The sequence below is a fragment of the Pagrus major genome, chromosome 1 (genome assembly GCF_040436345.1).
Source record: "Pagrus major chromosome 1, Pma_NU_1.0".
NCBI classification, from domain to species: Eukaryota; Metazoa; Chordata; class Actinopteri; order Spariformes; family Sparidae; genus Pagrus; species Pagrus major.
The window spans coordinates 22,410,779-22,435,779 of record NC_133215.1 but is presented as its reverse complement, the minus strand read 5'-3'; the positions used below and the strand labels follow the sequence as shown (position 1 = coordinate 22,435,779).

At 40.3% G+C, this 25,001-nt stretch overlaps 1 protein-coding gene across 1 annotated transcript in view; it reads left to right on the top strand.

Annotated features, from left to right (window-relative positions):
* Nucleotides 1–24,241, top strand: part of LOC140999316 (sphingosine kinase 1-like) — a 36,096-nt gene extending 11,855 nt beyond the window's left edge. Inside the window, exons 2-5 of the mRNA XM_073469657.1 lie at nucleotides 7,067–7,216; nucleotides 17,023–17,117; nucleotides 17,873–17,988; nucleotides 23,353–24,241. Of these exons, the coding sequence (XP_073325758.1) occupies nucleotides 7,067–7,216; nucleotides 17,023–17,117; nucleotides 17,873–17,988; nucleotides 23,353–24,241 (1,250 nt within the window). The remainder of the gene's footprint in view (nucleotides 1–7,066; nucleotides 7,217–17,022; nucleotides 17,118–17,872; nucleotides 17,989–23,352) is intronic.
* Nucleotides 24,242–25,001: the final 760 nt, after the last annotated feature.

Genomic DNA, 25,001 nt, shown 5'->3' with positions numbered 1-25,001 from the left:
TCACACCATATATATATTCTAGATTAGATACGTTTGCTTTTAGAAGCGGTTTGTTAGAGGTGCCCTGTGTTAACAAGCTTCCGTTTACATTTACTGTTACTCTTTGGGTACTAACAAATGAGCTGATTATATTTCCTTCCACATGAGAAGAAAACGTTTGTCCTGCAGTTTTTGCATTCATGTTGTAAAGATTATGTAATATAGACAGTTACAGAATAGAAATAACTTGGTCTTCGGAAAGATGACAAAGTCACATTCAAAAATCACACAGACAATTTTGTCACAAATTGTGACTTTGTAGGAAAATGATTGTCAAGCTGTTTTTCTCTCTGTTATGGATTATAGTGATGTGATTTATAGGCATGCCTCTGCCTCTACCCTTAAACCCCCAGAGGCTGTTTTTCATTCTGCTCTTAGGTTTATTAATGGTGATGCTTATAGCATGCATCATTGCACACGTTAGGAAAAAGTTTGGTGGTCCTCTCTCTCTGTGAGATGTGAGGGGCATTTATATTTGTTTATGTACAAGGCCCTTAAAGGGAAGTTGCCATTGTATATAACAGCTATGCTAGATTGGTCCTCTGGTCCTTATCAAACTCAGTCTAATGACCGGCTTCACTGCAAATTTCTCGAGTTCGTAATGGACTTTAAAGATCTGCTTTTAGTTTCTAAGTCCAACTGCCTTGAACTCTTTCAAAAAGGACCCTAAATGTTTGATACCGTTTAGTGAATTTTGGTTTTATTCAGCTTCTGTTTGTAGCTGTTTTAATTAATAGTTTTTGTATCTTGTATCGTTTATGAGCTGTATTTATACACTTGACATCATTGTACAACCCTTATTACAGCAGATATCTATTCGGTGAGCAGCAGTACCCCGTTGTGGTCTTCTGGTTCAGTTTTTTGGTAGTTGGTGGTTGAATCCTTGACATAAAACAAAGTGGTCTTCCGCAGAATTCAGAAGTAATAGATGCGTTTAGCTGCAATGGCGCCCCGTGACATGTCACAACTTGTGTCTCCACGCGGTGATTCAGCTGCACACTGATCTCTCACTGCGACTTTTGCACCTGAGTCCGATTGAGTTACAGAGACTGCTGCAAGTGTACCTCAGAGATGGCGTTTTACACATTGGGACATCACAACGACACCTTATCAATACAGCTTAACCACCACCATTGTTTCTCAATGAAAACCAGTTCAACATTTAGAAGGGAAAAGAAAGTAAACGAGAGGAATGATAACACCCATCATATAATAATCCATTGCTTGGGGTGTTTGATCAGTCATTGCTAACCTTTGTGAAACCGCTGGCAGGAATATGTATTGCATCACCCATATCCTCATGCATGAGAATAAACACAAATCCTCTCACAAACATATCAATCCTGATCTCTACTACTGGTGCTCCAAAACCTCACAGGGTACCTTTTAACAAGTGAAATCAGATACAGACAATGTAAAGCTCCCGTTTAAATGAGTTGGATCAGTTGTATTAGCGCTAATATTGGATTTAATTTAGGTGTGATAGTTGCTTGATTCTTGTGTCGTTCAATCCATTGATTGAGATATATTGTAGGTAAATTATCAGATAAGTTGTCATTTCCAACAAATGAAATGCACTTCAAAAAACAAAACATGTGCTGATGTCTCTCCTCTCCCTTCAAATCCCCAATGACACCAAATCTGGACAGATAGGCCCCTTCTGAGTTGCAAATTTCTGCCGGTTGAATGCTGTGATGTGACGCTGGCTCAGCTGAGCGTGATGAATGCTTGGCTCTATTTTATCAAGATTGCTGCTTCATGCCTTAATCACAGATGGTCGATGCTTCGTCATGCTTCACTGCTGACGGGGATCAGATTTGAAGGAAGTTGAGTGGGATACCAGTATGACTGGCTGTTGTATGCACAGGTCATCGCAGTGAGTCAGCGTGACTTGACAAGAAATGATGATGTATCTGATAGAGACAGTGACCATGTAAGGCTGTGGATATTTTAAATTGTTTACATGATGAAATGCAAACAAACTCTACATGCACAAGCTATTACAGGGAACCTCGCCGGAAAATGTGTTTTTTCCGGCTCCTGGGATTTTCCCTTTCATTTAGTCATTTCCTATGTTGAATACCTCAGTAGTGATTATTCCATTAAGGTCTGGGATGGTTCTCATGCTGTTGGTTTGAAGTACGCAGATGAGACATCTGTAATCACAGAGCGAGTGAATGAGGTGGAGATGAAGAGCAGAGCTTTGTTGTTTTTCATCTTTTTCATCTTGGCCGTTGGTGTGTGAGGATGATGATTCAGTGAGGTTGCTTCGGTGGTGTCGTCCGCTGTATCACTTCATCTCAGACAGTAATTTATCTGAGGTTGTTTAGTCTAGGTAATTATTCTTGTATTAAGTCTGTCAATATTGTCATAATTTTGTCTTGAACTGACAGTGTTACTAACTAGAAACAGACTTTTGTGACCGTATGTTCATCAGAGGCAACGTATATCATCACTTGACAATCAGGACTACACCCTCCCTTTAAAAACAAATCATACACCTTGCCTGCTGTCATAAACCACCAGTGCTGAATGAAGAATAGTACCCAACATTGGCTCTGTGCCAGGATGCAGGTCGCTACAGCCACGCAAATGATAGAGGAGCGTGGAGGGACAGAGACAAGTAGATAGATAGTGCCCTGTGGAATGTTTTGAGAAGGGGAGGGGTGGCACACAGGAAGTGGCATTGGGTTGGATTTAGCCAACATGGTCCGCGTGGGTGTCAGGGCAAACAGACAGCAAGGTCAGGGCCTTTAGTGCCAGCTGTCATGCCAACTGATTCATGAGGGTCACTTGTGTGGCTTTCCCTCAGGAGTTCAGTCGTTATGATTTTGAGATGACTCCGTAGACATGTTCATCCTGCAGACAACGTGGCTGCGCCTTTCAGTGAATGTGATTTGTTGGTTTGCAGTTAAAACAAGGATACATACACATGTATCTGATTACTCCCCTTGCTGTATTTTAATGTAGTTACAACTGTTATTATTTCTGGAAACAAACTATTTTACTGACCTTTAAGTTTTATTACTAGATGCATTGACTAAAAAAATAAATAAAAATACTATTTATTCGCTTTTACTCCCTTTACCACTAATGTTGAACAATTGAACTTTTTGTGTGGGGAAGAAGATGGGAGAGCTGAGCCGTCAGTCAAAGTGGCTTAGATTTTGAAATGACTGGAAATGACTTCCCCTTGGGTCATTCAAAATAAATCAGGAAATCACTCTAGGACTGTAGGTCAGCTTTGTCAAGTCACTCATGTAAGGATATTCACGATGATCCCGATAATGGAAATTCACCACAAGCAAATCTTAAAATCATGGTAAAATCTTATATCCTCCCATCCCTACCACAAACGACTACATCCAAAATGATCAGACAGTAAAATTGAATGTGGGCTGCACTTTTAATCAAAATATTATCGAAATATGCCAAAATCCAATATCCAAAATGAAAGAAGCTGCAGTTTTTTTTGACTAAGATAAAATGTGTGATATAAAAAGATGAAGTACTGTAGTGCTACATACAGTAGATGCCCCATTCTACACATCTTGTTCTCCAGATATGAGGAAACATGTTTTTTTCAGTACACACCCTAACAAATGTCACATTATCATGATTATAATTGTGATGCAAAAATTGCGCTCATCATGAATCTTATTACCTCTCAGAGTTTTAGTAAAAACTGAACAGTACAACCTTCATGAAGGCAGCATTTATTGTGTAGGTGTAACAAACTGAGGTGACCTTTCAGTTACATGCAGGATTATCAGAAAACAAAAAGTCTGGATGACTAATGACTCAGGTTAAACTCCGTTGACTCAGGTGAGCAAAAAACGTGTGAACATTTTTCTGACCTGTTTAACCGCATTCCTGTACTAATCACTTTGACTACACTTGAAGTGCTGTATCCACTAAAATCAGCCCTGCCACATACCTTTATGTTGTTCTAGCTAGTTGTGCCTGTCCCCAAATCCTCCTCACTTCAGTTCTTCCCACCCATCCTTTACTCATTTATCAGCTGTCAGACTTGTTTGGATGCTTCGCCTCCCTCCACGCTCTCCATGTTTTGATCTTTAAAACAGATCCAGCAGACTGCGATGCAAAGTGAGATCTCGCTCCAAGAAGAATCTCACGGCAGACTTTTTGCCTGTCAGGCTGCTTCACTGAACTGGTTTGTTTTGTGTTTGCTTTCTTTGTGTACCTACCTGTAAAATCATCCCACAGCTGCAAGTGTTACACTTCTATCTCCTTTTATTTGACTGATTTCCCCGCTGAGACGTTACAAAAACATATTTGAAGGCAGAGGGAGGGAAAAGAGAAGATTGGAATGTAATTTGTTCTGATTTGTAAGGAGGTAAAGAAATACTTTCTTTGTATGTGAGATCCCCTCATCATCCTCATCTCCTCCAGTTCACAACTACAAGCTTATCATGTGCACAGCTTTTACATCATACGCTGACTTCCATCATATCTATATTTCCACTCTCATTTCCCCGTCTCCTCTCAGATATCGAATAATAATTCATATTTTGGCAAAGCACAGTCTTCTGCAGTACTTGATTAATCCTCCTCAGATGCTGTGGGATGGAAAACCAAAACCTTCTTCCTGCCTTCTTTAGCTCCACGCTGTGCCTCTGAGGATCCTAATCTTGAGAGTGTTTTAAAAAGATTTGGGATCAGTCTAATGTAAGATCTGTGTAACCCCCTGTAAACCCTCTGAAATCTGTTTGATCCCAGAGATATTTGGAACACTTCAAGCCTGCAGTTAAAAATGTACCAAAGAGGCTGCTGCTTCTGCACTCGTCCATCTTTAGATGCAAGCAGTGTGGGATTAGTTTTGAGTGTGTGTGTTGGCTGGTGTGTAACTGACCACTGACCTTTGTTTTTGCTCATATCCACAAATCTCCTGTCATATTTATGCACAGTGTTACTTTTCTAAAGGGATTTCAAAATGTAGTTTTATAGATATTAGATTAAATAGAACTGCAACTGGGTTATTGCAACAGTAAATAAGATTTACTGAAGGGAATTTGTTACATGTCAGATTCCTTCCTATTTTGATAATTAATCAATCAGTTTGAGTGTTTTTTAAGAAAGAATATTTCTAATGCCAGCTTCTTATGTGAATATTTTCTGGGTTCTTTACTTCTCTATCACAGTTCACTGAATATCTTTGGATTGAACAATATGATATGATACAAAATGTCACAATACGATACGATACGATACGACTTCATTGTCAAATTCATTTTGCATCCTCAGACAGCTAAAGAAGCCTTCACACATATTAGACATACAGTTACGCACTTTTATAAAAGCACATGGACCAGTCATGACCATGAAACACATCAAATAATATCCTTAGCTTCAGATTTTATTTCACAGCCCACTGATTTTGGACTAGCAACAGGATAGACTGATGTATAAAAGACTTCTTCAGCCTGTTGTGTTTAAATGAAGAGACTCAAACTCACCTGTCGGAGGACAGGAGTTAGTACTCTCTGTTTAGGACATGTGATGGTTAATAAACAACAAATTTGGAGTTGAATACAAGTTGATTGTGGACAAAACAAGACATTTGAGGATGTCATCTTGCACTTTGAGAAACACTGACCAACATTCTTTACCACATTTTGACATTTGTTGGAACAAAAAACAAAATAAATCAATAACTAAAATCATTTATCAAGAAAATAATCAGGAGATTAATGGGTAATGAAAATAATCCTTTGTTGCGGCCCTGATGTACTGCAGACTAGTATAATATAGAGGATTAGGCAACATATAACTGAATAAGCCTAATAAAACACAGCAAAACAAAAAATAAACTTAAACTACTGTGTTTATGAACAAATTGAAGTGACCACATAATCAGCTGTGGGAGAACAAATATACAGAAATGTGTTAAGACATGTATGTATCTGCTAATAATTAATGCACCGACACAGGAAGTAACACAGGAAGTAACATCCTGTGTCCTGTGCAGAAGAAATAGATACCTTTACCTTTTCTTGTACCGTGATGGATGTTAATAAGGGTCCAGTCTGTCCTTCCTTCTCTTGTCCATTGGATAAATGTCTCTTGCTGTGGCCCTACTTCTGTTCCTGACCCAACCAACATCAGTCAGTTTATATGCACTTAAAGAAACAATTACGGAAGTTGAGTTTATCATTGTCTTTCTGTAGAAACCTTACACAATGTTAAAGAAAAGGCTAGTTTCTGTAACTGAATTAAGGGAATAAAAAGAAACAGGTGAACACAGTCTGACTTTTGCTGAAATAAAAAAAGATTTCTTGACTTTGTAATGAAGAAGACTGAAGACAGAAAAAGTGCGGCCTCCACAGCAGCGCAGCAGGATCAAAGAAATAATAATTACTCATAGCTGAGAGTATTTGTGTCTAAATATATTAATCCAAACCTACGACTTAAACTGGGGCTGAAAATAAATACGTTTGAGGTTAAAATTTCGAAAGCTGAACAGTGAGCTATTGTTAGATTCAACCCTCCTTAAACAGAGTCTGTCCTTTCAATGTGCTGTCAGTCCAGAACAACAACAAACAAACAGGTTACAGTGTTATATAACGACCCATACTTGATTTGAATATAAGGTTTCGGGTTGTGGGAAGAGATTTTATTAGGTTTCACAGTAATTAGTCAGTGTGGTGAATGTAACTGTGACTTATAAACACATAGCATGTAGGATGTGATGATACTCTGAAGTGCTATAGTCATATTTATTTATAGTTACATTTAAATTTCTGCCTCTTGACTTCTTTTTCAACTTACATTTTTTCTCCTGTGCGGAGATAACAAGTATTTTAAAGTAGGGTTCAGTTTTACATGTTTTATTTATTTAAATGTCTCTCAGCAGCAGTTTCAAGATCAGAATAATCGTTTTTCCATATTCTGTCAACAGACTAAGACCTTTTGTAAAAGTTTGCAGTATGATTGTTTAGTGAATCGTGCGTTTGTCCTTCTCGTTTCGTTGCAGTCATCCATCATTTGTCTTTGTCTCTCTCTGTAGGGGTGTCGATGAGTGAGTTGTCTCGTCCGTGCCGGATGATGCTGCTGGTTAACCCGCAGAGCGGGAAAGGACAGGCACTCACACTCTACAACAACCACATCCAGCGTATGCTCAACGAGGCGGGAGTCCCACACACTCTGGTCATCACTGGTGAGTCTGAGGCACAAGGAAGCACCACACAGAGACACAGAGGACAGCAGGGATACTCAGCTTGCTTTGCCCATGGGCCACTTTAACTAAAGAACAAAAGGCTAGCTTCATTAACAAGACAGGAATCCAAAAATCAAAAGGCAGGCAAAGGAGAATCCAAGAAAAAAAACTAAGAATACAAACTAATGTATTTCAGTATGTGCCCACATGATCCGTCATTGCTACCCTGTATTCATTGACAATGCAAGCAGCTGTGCAATGCATTCTGGTATTGGAGCGTCGCCGGCTCCTCATTTGCATGAAATTGAATTCTGGCTAATTTATGCAAATCAGCGGGGGTTCATCGCCTCTGGAAACTCTTGAAAAATTAAATAAACTAACCGTTGCCAAGTTAAAAATTAAAAATGTTGTCAAAAACTAATTTCAGTGAAATAAAAGACTAAGTTCCAAATGAGCCGCCATGTTGGACTGGTTTGAAATCCGGGAGCAGAAAGCCAATGAGGCATTCTTCCAATCACAACTAGCAATCAATGAATAATATATTTAGGCTCTTTTACTTTGAAATACACATTGATGGGATCAGAATTCTTATTTCTGTGTAACTTTTGCACCTCTTCAACTAATAGTAGCTCACTGTCTGATCCTACTGCACTTTGCAAATCACACAAAGATCAGACATCTCTCTCTTACAAATGTATCCCTATATTCAAAACTGATATATCTGTCAGCCAAGGGACATTATTGAACATTTACTAATTGCTACAAACAAACAAATAAAACTCTGAAACTGAATGAGTTTACTTCTTTATGAATTGGAAAATGGTCGGGGGACTATCCGGCACCCATTCGTGGGCCAGATTTAGCATCACTGCAGTACAGCAATGTTTTATGTGGATAAGAGCTCTAAATCTGCTCACGCTCTTTCAAGGAGAATCATTTTTAAATGAAAACTTTCATATCCTCAGCTAATTTGTTTTTTGTTTCTCTTGTGTTTATCAAATGAACCTAAACCATTATTTGCATCTGATGCACATATGAGTGTGTAGGCTGTCAATCCATCCGAGGAGGCCGGATTCAATTCGTACCTACATGCTCAAGTGTCCTCAAAGCAAGATATAAAATCCTTGAAACTGACCATAATGAATAAATAAAGTCAAAGGAGTTGTCTTACACACACACACACACACACACACAACCACCTCCCCTCGCGTCCCTGCGCCTCTCTCTGTCCCCTCCTCTAGTTTAAATCCTCTTCGTGTTTTTATGCTGTCACCATCATTATGCTGATTGACTGCTTCTGACCCATATGCATGCAGAGCTGTTATGTAATAAATATATGTACACACAGACAGACACGCATATGGATAAAGACACGTCCGTGATAAACACACGCACATTTGCACAAAATCCCCTTTTGCAATGATTTTATTTGATATAATCTTGTTCATAGAGCTCACTGGGTGGTAAAGATTATACAGCACAGTATGAGAAACACTCACTCCTCCCACACCGCGTCAGGACAGACAGATGCTCTGATCATTTCACATATTCGTTGGAGTTTTCCCTCCTCTTTTATTTTGAGTTTCACCCTCTGCCTGGGTTTGTTCATAAATCAGTGCAGCGTCAGATAACAGACAAAAAATCTGTCTTTCATCGCAGTGCGAGGTGTAGAGACAGAGAAAAGAGGGCAGACGGAGAGGGAGAGAACCACAGAGAGGAAGACAGACAGAGACGCAGGAGAAATCATCTTACTGGTGCTGAAAATGTGGAAAAAACCTGGAGCTTTTTGTGATTACCGATATGTACTTTTTTTGACATGTTAATCCTGGAGAATACATAAGAATAGACTTAATCCCCATGCAGATCCTCATCTACATGAAAGAGCATGACTACTACTGAAAGGAAAATTTGGATACCACAGTGAGGAGACAATCCCTTTGACAGATAGACTTAAAAAATAAAACCTTCACTCCAGTCTCTGCCAAATGGCCTCGGCCATGAAGGATGCCTCAGCAGAACAGTGTTAAGATTTTTGGTTTTTACACACAGTCCAGTTGTCAAATCTAGTCAAGCTAGTGTGCTTTTTTAGCAGAAATCTGTCTTGTTTTTTCATCACACCTGTGGTCTGGAGACGCTGTCTGTCCTCTGTTCTTAAAGAGTTTTTCAGGTCAGACCTGTCTGTTTAATAATGTGATACCCTCCAACTCTCGTACATTAGTAGAGTTCACATTACCTGGTCAGTCAATGATAGCAAAGTGGAAGAAGCTAAGTTTGTACCTCTTTCTAATGAGGGTTTACAAGTTGTGACTAGATTGTTAATTCATGTTTTACTAAAGCTTTACAGATCACTTACAAGGCAATGATAATAACTGACTGATACTGATATTCATATATTGCCAATATACACACATTTTTTTTTGCAATGATTCCTAAGATGTGGTTATCAAACACTTGTGACAAAGATTTGAACAGAGGTAGAGTATTTCACAGTTTAACAATAAACTTTATTGTGTAAAATAACATCAGTGCACTAAAACAGTAAACTTCAGTGAGAAATGTTTGATTATAAATTACCCCAAGCATCTTTTTATGCCTATTACCTCGCAAATAATGTTTTTAAATGGTCTCATATTGGACAACATACACGCCAATACTGATATATCTTTGATAATCCAATATTGGCAGATAGTATCGGCCAGCTGATATATATCAGTCAAGCTCTAGTTATCGTGACAAGACACTATAAATTGGAAGGAAGCTTTAAGTGAACAATTGCGACACACCCAATTTGAGTCGCACATTACTAAAGAAAAATGTTTGGTATAATAATATGTTTGGCCCGAACACTGGCTGAACAGCATACCTATCTGTTCTTGTGTATCTTCTGTATCACTGTGTGGTTGGAAGTGTTTTGTATGCGGATGTTAGCAAAATAGACAGACTCATTATTGGATCCTTGGCTGTGTGGCACCTGTGGGCACTGCCAGTGGTGGAGGACAGATGAAGGATGACTGCACTGCTGCCGGGGTTCGATGCAGAGAGAGAGAGAGTGTGTGTGTTTGTCTGAGTGTGTGTTTTGTGTTTGTCAGTAAGTTTCTGCACGTTTCTATGTGGTAGTAAAGTTGGCACACTGATTCCTTCTAGGCAGTCTCCCTCGCTGCTCCAGTAAGATGTCTGTCACACTGTATTAATTAAAAGACAGCAACATGCTCCTCTTCCCCTCGTGCTCCCACTCATCTGCTCAACGCAAATTACAAATGTTTACCAGAGGAGACAGATATCCCCTCCAACAATCTCTCTGTGCTGCTCTTTTTTTCTCATTCTTTTGTTCCCATCTTTTTATGGCTCTTAACATTAATCATGACTTATTTAACAAAGTACATACTGTGTTGGATTTAACAATTCTACACATAAAGATCAGGCCACTCATTACAATGTTGTCGTGATGATGAAGTTGAAAGGTGTGGATAAGAGAGGCTTGTAGGGTAGGGTCGTATTAACATGTGTTAAACCAGTTGGATATGATGCTTACTGGCTTACAAGCTTACCGGACCAGTAATACCAATCTAACAGGTGACTCGGCCTCTCTCTAGAGAAACATAATGAGAGCTCATGAATGACAGCAGCATTACAGTCTATCATGTCAACTGTGACACATCGTGCTTTAAATTCTTTAACTTAACATTTCTTATGTGGAAGTTCAATATCAAAATAAAGAATGTGTAAAACTGATAAAAAGCTGACAAAAGGGACACTTCACGTAGCTCGTCCTGATTCTTGTTGGGATAGAGGGGTAGGGCGAAGTGTTCGAGCTACATGGCCCTCTAAAGTTTGCTGATGTCTCTGTGGCTACCTAGCTTTCTAGCTAATTGTATATGATGGTTTATGCATGGAAGTCCTGCATTTTGATGTTTAACTGCAACCTGCAGTGAAGTTGCTGCAGCTGGTACCGCTCCTCTAATATCAGTGCAGACTGGCAGCGTAGGAGCACCGGTTGCTGATGTCAGCAATAAAGCACCACTAGTACAAGATAATGAAGCAGTGTTCTTTTTCTATTTGCTGACTTGATTGGTAGCATGAAGTTGTGAACAAACTGCATGTGTGCATGCTTTTCTATCTCCATCACATAAAGGGCACATTTCCACAGTAGCACTGGATAAATCACCACAGCTGAAGACGGCATATTAGAAATGACCAATTGCATCTATTCACATAAAGACCATCGACTACACTGATGACGTATGAGGGTCTTGAAGGGTCGTCCCATTTCACAGGGGGAGATTTCAACCACCTCCCCTTGTAACTCTGTTCTGATGGTCAAAGGGACATTCGAACATGAAGGAAGAGGTAAAAATTGGAAATGGGATTGAGCCATCTGACTGATGACAGTCTTTCCACCATCATTCTGTAACCCATAAGCAATAATTACCAGGATTTTACTTGTTTAATGTGGTTGTTGCCACTTTACATAATTGCTGCTTGGCGTAAATATACTTTGTTAAGCTATTTATTTTGATTGTTGCTCAGTTTAGATACATTTTCCACTGGCAGACCACATAAGATTTCCCATGTTTAAACTCTAGTGATCTGGTTCAGGCTTGGCTGAGGCCAGCGTCAGAACAGGAAGTGTCTATCAGCGCCTGCAGCCATCGGCACAACCCTGTTGAGCCTCTGGATCTCTGGGTGTTCCTACCACTGTGGTGACATGTATTCGGACAGTGGAGTTAAAGTAGACGACCTTTGGTTGGTGTTGATTCTTTTATTGTGTAGAAATTAATTGTGCGATATTTACGAAGCGAATGACGAGTTTGACTGACCTGCTTGTGCACACAAAGACACATATAACACTTAATTTTGCTATAACATTGTGGCTATCCAAATGCAGCCCTGTCTGAGTCTATCTAATGGTATCTGATGTTTACCTGATGTGTAAGTCATTCTCAAAGGTATTCAGCTTTGGCTTGAGTCTGTGTGAGTGTATATTTAAGGGAATTGAGTGTGTGAGGGACTAATTTGGATGTTTATCTATGTGCCTACGCCCCCAAGCACCTCCCAGCAGCTGACTAAGCTGTCACAGTGTTTATAGTTTTTCCTGCGGTAACAACACACACACGCAGACACACGCAGACACACACACACACACACACACACACACACACACACACACACACACACACACTCACACACATTAAAAGGCGGAGCTGTTTAACTGTCATCACCTGCTGTCATTCGGTGGAGGAGTACTGCAGCTTTGAGACTGTCAGGATGTGTGTGACAGCAGAGGGAAGACTCTTCTGGAGCTGCCTTTAGTGGGATGATACAAGGTCAGCATGAGGACAGAACTTCTTGTTAGCTTTCATTTCAAGCATTTTAAATCTGACAATAGGAAAACAATCTGACAGGGTAGAAATTACCACCTGAATCTGCAGCTCTCCTCGGTTCATCTGTCTGGCTGGAACTTTACTGTTTTGGTTCACTCTCACTCCTCTCATCTTTTGCAGACACAGCAGGCAGTTGTTTCAAAACAGCTAGAAAAAACAAAACTACTGTACACTGCAGACAGACACAGTCAGTGAGCTGGTGAACATAGTGGAACATTTAGCAACTAAAAAAAAACAGTGTTTCCCCTCTGTTGTTGGTAGAGACCAAAAACAGAGCTAAAAGAGAGAAGATATTGGAAAGGGTTAGTATAGAATTGTATAGAATCAACCAGTCAACTCTGATTAAAACAACTTAAAAAGTTGAGTGACTTTGCGACAAAAAAAGGTTTAAAATGCTTTTTATATGCCTTCGTGCCAGCGACAGCTGTATACTTGTGAACACAATATCTCAAGAACGACTTGAGGGAATTTCTTCAAATTTGGTACAAATGTCCACCACGACTCGAGGTGTTCAAAGGTCAGAAGTCAAGGTCACTGTGACCAGCCAAAACACATTTTTGGCCATAACTCAAGAATTGTTTTGATAATTACGATAAGATTTAATATCCAATGTATAGTAGGATAAAATGATGAAGTTATGACATTTGATATCCAAAAGGTCGAGGTTAAATGCCCTGTGACATCATAATGTTCTACAAAAGATGTTCTGGACATTATTCAACGCCACAGATCAGGAACAGCAACTTCATCCTCCTCTTCAGTGTCTAATAAAAGTCTATCTGCAGCTGCACCAATTTGGTTGAAACTGTCGTGAATCTCAACTGTGCGCTCGCATCAGCGCAACAACACGATTGGCTGATATGTGTCCCAGTTCAGCTGTGATAAAGCAGACAAATGACTTTCGGGGGAAAGGGCGGGTTATGTGTCATACAGCTGCCATCTCTTGTGTACTGTAGAGAAAGGTCAGAAGGTCTTAAGTAAGAAGTTTCTGTGGAGTATTTCGGCTCTGATGCTTGTTCTGATTAATCCTCCAGGTACATAAAAAGTACTGCTACTTGCAAACACTTGTATGTATGTCAGAAGAAATACCAGAATCCTGATGCTGATCTGCAGTTTTACTTAACCTCACAGGATCTTTGGGGTTTACTCATCTTTGTATCCTTCTGAGGACATTATGAAAGTGTGCAGCACAGTCCCTGCTCAGGCTGTGACCAGAGGCCTGTAATGAAGCAGAGATCTGCATGGCTATAATGAGTTAGTCACAATCCATGGCCTCTACCCACAGGGAGAAACTCAGCTGGACTAAACTACCACACTCCTCTCCTCTCCTCCTCTGTTTTCCTCTGCAGCATCATTACAGGCTGTGTGCACTGTGTGACTTATCTCCATCCCTGACATTTGTTTTCCCTCACTGCGTTTTGCCTTTATCAATCTTACTGATGAGGGGAGGTGCATACTAAAACTGCTCTCAGCTCTCCTCCCTCCACACTGCAGCGTCCCGGCTCCACAGCTTTGTTGCTGATCGGGGCCCTTCAGTCCTTTTTAGTATAAAGCCTCTGCATAGATAAGGAAATGTGATGTGACTGGACTGATAAGGAGGAATCGATTCCTTTATCCTGCAGAGTTTAGGGAGGGGAGGAGAAGAAGAGAGGCAGAGGAACCAGATCCCTCTCCAGAGGACTCGGGTTGTGTGTGTACAGTGTGTGTGTGTGTGTGTGTGTGTGTGTGTGTGTGTGTGTGTGTGTGTGTGTTGTTAAGACATTAACACATTGGCAGCATTAAAGAGAAGACAAACAAGAGGATAACTTATTTTCTCATACGATTTTAAAAAGTGATGAAACAAACATGTACTTGACTTCACAACTTCTTCCTTACTTGTAAATTAAACATTAAAAGGTTTTACACAGAAAATGGTCACTGAGGGAGGATTATCGAGTGAACCCTGGTAAAGAGTTTTAGAGAAGAAGATTTACTTCTATCTGTTAATCCCCCTTGGGGGAAATTCAATTCTCCTCTCCATTCTTATTATTGTACTCACATAGACACACACACAGGACCCACAGACATGTAGTTTTTATGGAATATGTCTATATTCTGTCCATGCAGGACTTGAACCACAACCACACGAGTTGTTAGATCACAAGGAGAATAAAGATGAAATTAATAGATATCCTAATAGATTAATAACTATCCTACAAAGATGTTACTCTGCAACTACCCACAAGTTAACAGTGTTGTGCTGTTTATGACTATCTGGTTCACTCCCCCAAACCACACTGGATTTATTTAATAAACCACCCCCCAGATAGGTCATCAAATATATTCCTCAGGGCCGATTTACGGTGTCTTTATGTCTCGGTTTGCTGTAATAACTTTTGCTAGAGCGAATTTTCTTCCTTCCCTGGATTAATTGGTATGACCACATGTTGTTGTGAAGATATTGAGCTGTCCAGCAGGATCCTGTTACTCAAACATTTTGTTTGTCAAACTTTAAACAAATTGAAGTCTGTAAACTTAATGTTCGAAGCTCAGTCTAGTTAACAAAAACGTCAGCTCAAATATCTCATAGAAACACACAGACTGTGATTTGATGACCTGGTCACTGTAAAATTCATACATACTGCATGAAAAACTGCTCTGTTGGCTTGTTTCTGCTCTTACAGCAACAGGAACATTCACTCAGTTGTCTTTGCTGAGATAAAACACTGTGATAAATAAAAGGAAGACTCATAATAAAAGAAAATCCACTTTTAGCAGCTTTACAGCCAATAGGCATTTACTTTGAGGTCCCTTTTTCCCATTCTCATACAGGCTGTGTAGCAATTAATCTGTATCAAATGCTTCAAGACCTCAATATTGATTTATTTAAAAAAACACATAACTGTGCAAGATGAAATCAAGTATTTCTTGCCTTGTGTGCAATATAGAAAAATATAATTATTCCATCATAGATATAACAACTGTTTTTAAAATTGAAAGAAAATGAAGACGAATGTTATGAAAGAGTAGACAGACGGAAGAAAAAAAGCTTCCAGTGTTTCTGAGCCTCGGCAGGTGAAAGTTGAGACTGAAGTCGTGACAGTCGGCTGCACTTGACTGACTCTGATTCCCACCTCACAGCACTCCTGCTGCCCTCTCACCTCCAGACAGAGGACAGGAAGACTGAGAAGAAGACACATACAGAGAGAGAGAGGAACAGATACATCCCTCAACACAAACACAGACTATAACAGAATGTTCAAAAACCTGATTCCAGAGAAAACAGATTTCTGCATCGTTTTGTTTGGATACTTATGTCTATTGGATGTACAAAATCCAAGATGTTAAAAGTAAGTAAAAGGTTTCAATAAATAACTCAAGATAAAGAAAGAAATCTACTGTAAGTTACAATGAATATAATATACTGTTAAGTCTATTACACAACATACTGTACAACAGATTTTAGTGTGACCTACTGAAAAACTAAGATCTTCCTTCATAGTGTAGGCAGTACTACACTACATTAAATAACGCTTTAATTTTACAGGTCTGTAATTTCTTAATAATTTACTAGAAAGGCTTCTGAAAAAATCTAATGTGAAAATATTTATAAATGATTCCTTTTTTATTTCCCTGTAGACAGATTTTGCATGTTCAGCTGACCTGCTCTCCACCGAGTAGAAGACTTTCATGGTTTTGCAATTAATTGGAATTAATTAATTGAAAGTGTGCTAATTAAAGACTCTATTTTCTCTATAATTAGTATTAAATTATAAACTTCTTTCTAGAAAACTGAGGAAATTACAGACCCGTTAAAATGAAGCATCACTGTAGACGTTGTTTTGGTTCCGAGCCACAAGATCAAAATTTTGAGGATAAAGGAGGATTAATAGGTAGTTTATCTTATTTTTTATACTGTAAATTTAACTTCTGAACTCCACTAACTCAGAAAGTGACTCTTGTCATCCACCTAATGAGGAAGCTGGCTGTCGCTGGACCCACTTCATGAGATTATTCACCCCGAGATTAATTTGACGGAGTGCTCCTGAGTAAATTAGGTGTTCCGATCTAATTGGCAGCGTGATAGAGGCTTCATTTAAGACCATATATCAGCTTTCCCTCCCACGGCGATACTTTAATTTGGCCACTGAAGGAAAAGAAAAGGAGATTACAGGCAGCACCAGGACTCTACTCTTACCTGACCTTCTATCATCAGTGTCCTCTTCTTTTCATTATTTAAACAACATGTGTATCAACGTCATGTGTAACTTGAGCTGCTGATAGCAAATGTCCTCAGTTAGATTTGACCTCTGACCTCTCTAAGAAGTATCTCTTTCACTGTAACAGTCAGACTTTTACCCTTTTGTAGATTTCTCATACAGGACGGACAGGCCTGCATGAACACACTCTTTACAATTTGTGTGTGTGTGTGTGTGTGTGTTGCAGAGCGGCAGAACCACGCTCGAGAGCTGGTGAAGGAGGCTGACCTGTCGCAGTGGGACGCTTTTGTCATCATGTCTGGGGATGGACTTCTGTTTGAGGTAAAGAGAGACACATGTCCACTCTATTCATATCCAAGCACACACACACTGTGACACTAAATGTCAACAACATTTCTGTCATCACTATGATTCAAAATATCTGTTTCATGCTTTTGTGTGTCAAGATGAACAACTGTATTAATTATGAAATATTTCCAAATGAAATGTAGACGGGACAAATGAAATACATTTAAATGTGTTTCATCACCTAAAGATCAGATGCCCTTCACTCATTTTGTCTTTGTATTTGTCGATTTTTATAACTGCAGCGCTGATTTACTTCTCGCCTGTTTTTTTTCAAAGTAGTGGTTGATTCGTCAATTGGTTGTCATTGACCTAATGAGTGAAATTATATTACTAAAAATCTGTTTTCAATAATTTATTGATTGTTTTCTTGAAAAACTTAAACCTTTGTCAGGTTCAAGCTGCTTTTCTGTTTCATATCATTGTAAAGTGACCCCAGTACAGATGAGTGGTTACAGTTGACTTCTCAACTGATGTGTTCAGGTTATATTTACCCACTGAGTGTGAAGCACATTCAAAATGAGTGCCTTTGTGTATCTGTTATCAGTGCCTGGCGTCATTAGAGATGTTTTGATGCTAAAACACAGTAAATATTGTATTAAAAGTATGTAAACAAGACAGAGAATTTAATCAGCTTACTTTAACAAACAGTTAATTTTTTCTTCAGTTGCTGCTGACAAATATACTTGTGTGTGTCCACCTGATAAGTCTGTATTTTCTGTGTGTGTCAGGTGATAAATGGTCTGTTGGAGCGACCAGACTGGGAGGAGGCCATCCGGACCCCGCTGGGTATCCTTCCTGGTGGATCAGGCAACGCCTTGGCTGCATCCATACATCACTACTCTGGGTAAGACACATGCAGAATCCTCACTGAAACCAAATGCTGGCGCTCTGTGTTGATCCGCCCGACTATGGTGGTGTAGTTGTGAAACTGCAGGTTTCATGACTCATTTTAAAAACGCTCCTTAACTTCTAACCTGTGCTTAACATTAGGGGTTTCACTCACAGCTGTGCACACTGGGTTAAGTGACGATTGATATTTTGATAATCGAATCATCGTTTCAGTCATTTTTTAAGCAAAAATGGCTGGTTAGTTCCAACTTTCTAAATCTGAGCAGTATGTCGTCATACAGGATGTTAAATCTGAATATCTTTGGGTGTTTGACTGTTGGTTGAGTAACACCTGACAGTTGAAGCTGTCATCGTAGCAGTATTACTCCGTCATGACTAACGTAGAGCTCTACAGAAACCAGTCGAACCAGTTCAGTCAGACACTGATTAAGGCCGCATCATTCCAGACGCAGTGCTGTTCAGTTTCATCTGCGTGCATACAGTGTGTACATACTGCAAATCCAGTTTAAATCAGATTATGTAATGGGTAGTTTGAACCAAACGGTGTGATTGGTCATAGATGTGCTCCAAAAACATCCGCTGATCCCTCGTCAGACAGACAGAGCTAACTTTAAGAAGGAGAAACAGGAAACTGATGGAGCTGTTGATACAATCTGTTCTGTCCATTTTTACTCTCATGTGCTGAATGAACAGTTGAAGCTCTGCTGACAAGGACGTGCAGTATGTAATGGCCATAATCCCCTTGAGTACGGTGTACTTCAGTGGAGCCTATAGTAGTGATGGTGCAGAGTATCTCAGCTGTATATAAATCTAGTAACTGCAGCTTCAGACACAACTACAAGGTGTAGATGTAATGATTGAAATAATAGATATGGTATTATTTTAGGATATAATATCCTTTGTGAGCCTCAGACACACATGGGCCTGCCTCCTGGTGCTTTTCAGTTTAAAACGCACTCCTCTCATCTATCAATTATTAATGATTTGCTCATTTGAGTGATTGTTCGGAGTTCATTCAACCAGAACAAAGAACAGAGAGGAGAAGTTGAAGGACAGAGAGGAAGAATGAAACAATGAAGAATAATGCAATACCAAGGAAGCTTACGTTGCATCAGAAATCAGTCATTCATGACTCAGCAGTATTTTTGCGTCATTACAAACAGAAGTGAAACTTGCTCATGTCACAGACACTACTTACTTTATACTACATTGTGGGGGGTTTTGATGGAGCTGTATGCTGGAAACTTCAAGATTTACATAAATGACACTTTGAGTCTGCAGCCATTTTAGGGGCTCTTTGAAGCTGTAGTGTGAAGTTTAGTGTGTTAGTATTAAAGTCGCAGAGTTGTACCGTTTTTTTCAAGGTATACTGTGATATGAAAACTGACGGTTATCATACCATGTATATTTGCTTATCTACACTACTGAAGTTTCATGTCTGTCATGACATAGTTTTTGTGAGATTATAATAAACATTTGTGCAGCTAAAAACCCTTCTGTTTTCATTTAAAGGGACATTTTTAACTGGTAATAATAATTATTGGCCTGCTCTCCTCCCGTGGTTGAGTGTAGGGAGTTAGTTCATAGTCTGCTCGCTGTATACATGTGCGTGTGTTCTGCTGTTTATAGTTTAAAGAGTCTGCCCTTTCCACTCTGAAGTCACCTGATGTCACGTGGGAATTCAAAAAATCTCATGTAGTGCTCTGAGGCTCTTCCTTTTTAAGCTGCTCCTATTGTTTGTAGGTCACACTGAGCTTTATCTTGCCCTTTTACTGTTTCATTTGTTTTGTAATCTGTCATTTTGTATCTCGTAGTATTTTGTTTTGTTTTAGGTTCTTTTTACCTTTATTTAATCCTTTGTGCTGCAAGTTTTGGATTTCTTTCTCCGTGGGATTCCTGACTAAAAACAGGAAACATTTGTCACAATAAAATGAAATCAATCCTCACACCTCACACTGATGCTTCTGTCTTCACCAAAGAGCCTCATCCATCATCATCACATCAGCTTCTCATCAAACAATGGTCTTCCAGCCAGAGCGGCAGCAACAATGAGAGGAAGGGACCAGACTCTGTATTGTTTACTCACCTCTCACACTCCCGGGGCATCCAGAAAATATCTCTCTCTCTCACTCTCTCTCTCTGGTTGCTACAGGCTGTCCTGCAGTGGCCCTGGCCAGAGTGTGTCTGGTATTATACCCAGCTGAATGTAGAGTTCACCGAGGCTACGTGGATCAAACGAGTAGCAGCTAGAATGTATCTGGTATTATGCAATGCAGTGAACAGGTTCGCTGAGTGAGGGTTTAATGTGTTTCCGTACACAAACATAATGAGCACGAGCTGGAACATCATCATCCACAGGCCGAATGAACCGACACTGACTGTGTCTGAAGTGACAGGTGTGACACTTTCATGTGAGTGAGAGTCTCCCTCCCCTGGTGCGTCACAGATACTGCATAAATAGCTTAAGTTACATGGATGGGATCTTCTGGAAATACGTAAGGAGCTTGGTTAAACTCCAGAAAAGCAAAGAAACAATCCTGCAATAAACCCTCCCTCCATGATGGCTATAATTTTCAGGTTATGTTGAAACTGTTTTAGAGAGGTGTTGATTCAATTATCTCATCATTTTGGTGAATGCAGTTTGTGGTGCACATTAGACTGACAGCAAGGTTTAAGTATCAAAAGTCCTCATTGAGAGGAAAGGGACAAGAGACAAGAGGCAAAAGACAATACAAAAGACTAGTTAGGCTAAACAAATTTGTTTTAAACATACTACAAGGAACCTTTAACTGGTTGTAAACAGGCTCAATTTAATACTGATGTCTCTTTATGACCTACATAAACAACCACGACAACCAGCCAGACAACTGGCTATTTCTAAAGGGTCACTTTGGTTATCATTAATGCCTGTCACCGGGTGGGATTCCGACTTATCTGGACTGGATAAATAATACAGTTTAAACAAGTTTTTATGGCGAATTGCTGAGGCTGAATTGAGGGGTCACGCAGCTTGAGGAAAGAAGCTGCTCTGTAGTCTGGTGGTGCGGCACTAAAACAAAGGTCACTTCGTTTCACAGCCTTCACCACGGGGGCCGCCAGAATCAACAAAAAGCGAAAGTTCTCAGCTGCTGCTTTAATGGACAATCTGAGATGTAAAGGGAGGAAAATAACTCTTTGGTGGGACTCACAGACATCTGACAAATGGGACAGTTTTAACAGCGTAACAGCTTAACACAAGTGCTTCACAGAGCCACTAGCATGGCTGTAGACTCTCACATATGTTTCTAAGTCTTTAAAGAGAAACCAGTAACAACAGTCTGTGAATAAAACGTGGAGTGAAAAGAACTGTATTTTCTTCTCCTTCTGAAATGTAGTGGAGTAAAATATAAAAGAGCGTTAAATGGACACCCTCAAATAAAGTGCACCTACGTCTATAATGTACTTGCACAATTGAGTAAATGTACGCCTATAGGAGGCGAGTTGATCTCTTATTATTTCATGACCTTTTCACAGACAATGATTAGAAAGACACACAGCTGTAGAAATGTGGATGAGACTGTTTGGATAAACAGACTGGTGAATACATTCAGGATGATGAATATGGAGATGTCTGCAGGGCCACTGCCACTGAACTCCACCGAGACGTCCCGTCATCACTGTAATTGCCTGTGGGTGGTAACAGCAGGCAAATCTGTGTGTGTGTGTGTGTGTGTGTATGTGTGAGGGGTGTTATCATGACCTTCCACCCCTGTCTCCGTTCTCCCAGATGGGGTTGTCTTTGTTGTCTGACTCGCCTGTCATGTCTGAAGGCCCATAAGCTGATTCTGTCCCACCTCCAAGATTTGTCCCTGAGCGTCCTCCTCCCTCATCCCACCCCCATCATTGCTCCATGGGCCTCCACCTCCTCCTTATTTTTATGAAAAACACAATAAGGTCACAGTTATCCCAGTATTGTGTAACACTCCTCTTATAGCTCTCTCCCAAAAACACATGGGCCTCGACCCACTTCCTAACCCAAAAATATTAAGTGCACCATCCTTTTTTTATTTTGATGTCTGCAGAATCTTGACGCTAGATTCAGAGCTGTTTCTCTGTCTAGAGGTCTGGTAAAGGGCTGAAATGATGCTACATGCTGTGAAAATGTACTGCTTTTCCCTGTTTGGTATCATTGTAAATGAAATATCTTTGTTTCGTTTGTGGATTGGTCCAAACAGGGTATTTTTCAGCTGCCAGAAGTCAGGGTGGACATTTTTCTCACATTTTCATGAACTGAAAAAAGGATCGATGATGAAAATAACCCTGAGTCGAAGCCCTGGACTGGTGTCCAGTTCGCATCTGGTGCATCCCTGCCCACTGAATGTGCCCAGCGTTTGACCATTTAATTAGAGCTGCTGCTTTTAAAAGACAAGCTCTCCTCCATCTGAGTGTGGAAGCTGTAAACACAACCTGTCACACATTCAAGTGCATTTGGTCGGAATTATTGACTCGAAGCAGCCTGAAGTGGAAGTAATCAGCTTCACATTCAGTAGCTACTTTTGCAGCAGAATACACAGAATCATGTTTATCAGATGTCTATACATTAATTTATCCATGTATGCATGTATCTACCCATCTGTCGATCCTCATTGTATCTCGATGCCTCTCAGTGTATGGCATCCTCACTTTTCTATATCTACGTCTACTTTTTGATCATGAATACAGGCAGTTACATAAATCTAAACTCCCTTTTTATTTAGAATGTCCGTTCAATAATCTGACTACAACAGTCTGCAATATATAAGCTGCATGTTTTCATACCAGTGTGACCTACCTCAGAAGATAAACTTGACAAAAACAAAACATGAATCCGTCTTCAGAGCGTTACGCGTGTGCTTTAGTCTACAAAATTAAGGTTTTCACAAAGCAGCTATCTGTCTAACAATAGGCTGTAGTATATTTCAGAATTTTTGATATGGAAACTAAGCCACAATGACTTTTCTGCCCTGACAAATAGAGATGGGGCTGACTTTATTTCAAGCATTTACTTGAAAAAAATAAAAAAAGACCCATCGACTTCAAGACGAGGGAACCGGAAGTGCAAAAACGCTGACTCATTTTCGGGCTCTAGAAATCATTCCTGTGGTACGGCAGGTGGCAGACTGAGAATTGGTGCAGCCAAACCTTTCTCAGCTCTGACACAGCACTGTGGGGAGGTCTGGCTATGCTAGATTGGCTCCAGATCAGCTAAAACATAAAACATTTTTCTGTTCACTCCATTCATGCGAAACTGGCCCTGCATCAGTATTGAAACTAAATAAAACTAAAATTAAAAGTTTTATTTGAGAAAGAATCTTGACTCTCATCTCCTTCATTCCTCCAGAGCCTCGCCGGTGTCCAGTGAGGAGCTCCTGGTCAGCTGTGGCTTCCTGCTCTGTAAAGGACTCGTGTCCCGTATGGATCTGGTCTCCATCCATCTCCCCTCCAGCCCTCGTCTCTTCTCCTTCCTCTCAATGGCCTGGGGCTTCGTAGCGGACGTGGACATAGAAAGCGAGAAGTACCGTCACGTCGGAGCTGCCCGCTTCACTGTCGGCACTCTGGTGAGGCTGGCTTCTCTACGCGTCTACAAGGGCAAGCTGGCTTACCTTCCTGCCACTGAGGACTACAACAAGGACGAGGGTTTGAGAAATAACGTGACACTGCACTGCAACAATCAGGCCTCCTCTATAGGTCCGGCCTCTGTGCTGTGTCGACCGTCCAGAGATTCTCCCTGCGAGAACACCTTCCACAACTCCTGCCACTCCAACAACTCCCTCAAAGTGAGGAGGACGGAGAGCACGCCTTCTCGGAGCACCAACAAATCCCTCAACGGCCCACCTGACTCCCTGCTGCTGCCTCTGGACCAGCCGCCGCCTGGCGACTGGGTGGTGGTGCAGGAGGAAGACTTTGTCCTCATGCTGGCCATGTACCAGTCCCACTTGGCGGAGGACCTGTTCGCAGCACCAGGCGCCGTCCCGGACGACGGCTGCATCCATCTTTTTTACGTTAGAGCAGGAATATCACGCACCGCGCTGCTGAAGCTGTTCCTAGCTATGGAAAAGGGCACACATATGGCTACTAACTGTCAACATCTGGTGTACACTAAGGTGCGGGCGCTCAGGCTGGAGCCGTATTCACCCAAAGGGACAATAACAGTAGATGGAGAAGTGGTGGAGTATGGGCCACTGCAGGCAGAGGTACACAGAGGCCTGGCCAGATTAATCACCGGATGAACTGAAGCAACATCAACACCCAGCTCTCATCTCTGCTCTTAAAGATCCAAAAACACATTTTAGCTTTTTAAGTCAGAGGAGCAAAGTGATGGATGTAAGACTCATTCACTGTTATCTGCACTGTTAGCCTCTTAACGGTACATATACAAACATATTCCAGTAGGAAACAAGGTGATGTAGGCTGGGATAATACAACAAACAAGTTCCATGTATGGAGGCCCAAAGTGTCCAATATTAAATACTTTTTATTATTTTATTCTATCTCATTTATAAGCACATTTAAAATGAACAGATACAGCTGACCAAAGTGCTGTCAAAAGCCCAAATCACATCACAGAGAATCAAAGCTCAACACAAGAAAATATACAAAGCATAGAAAAACACAAGCACAGTAAAACATCAGAGGGGCTCAAACGTTAGTGTGTAAAAGTACTTGAATGAGTCAACAGACTGATTTTTTCAAAATCAAAACAGAATCTTTCAGGACTTCTGGAGCTCTTTGTAATACAAAGTTAAATTAAAAGAGCATGTAGAAATTGTCATTGTGATATAAAAATGCTTTTGAAATATACATTTAAATTTAAACTGCTTTAATTATGTTAAAATGAATTATGTTGAATGAGCAGGACCAAATTTAATAATAATGAGCTGAGATTTAAAAACTTTTTTTTTTTTTCTCAATCGAATGCCTAATTTTTAATATTTAATATTGAACACTTGAGGTCTCAATACAGATCAAACACAAACACACACACGGACA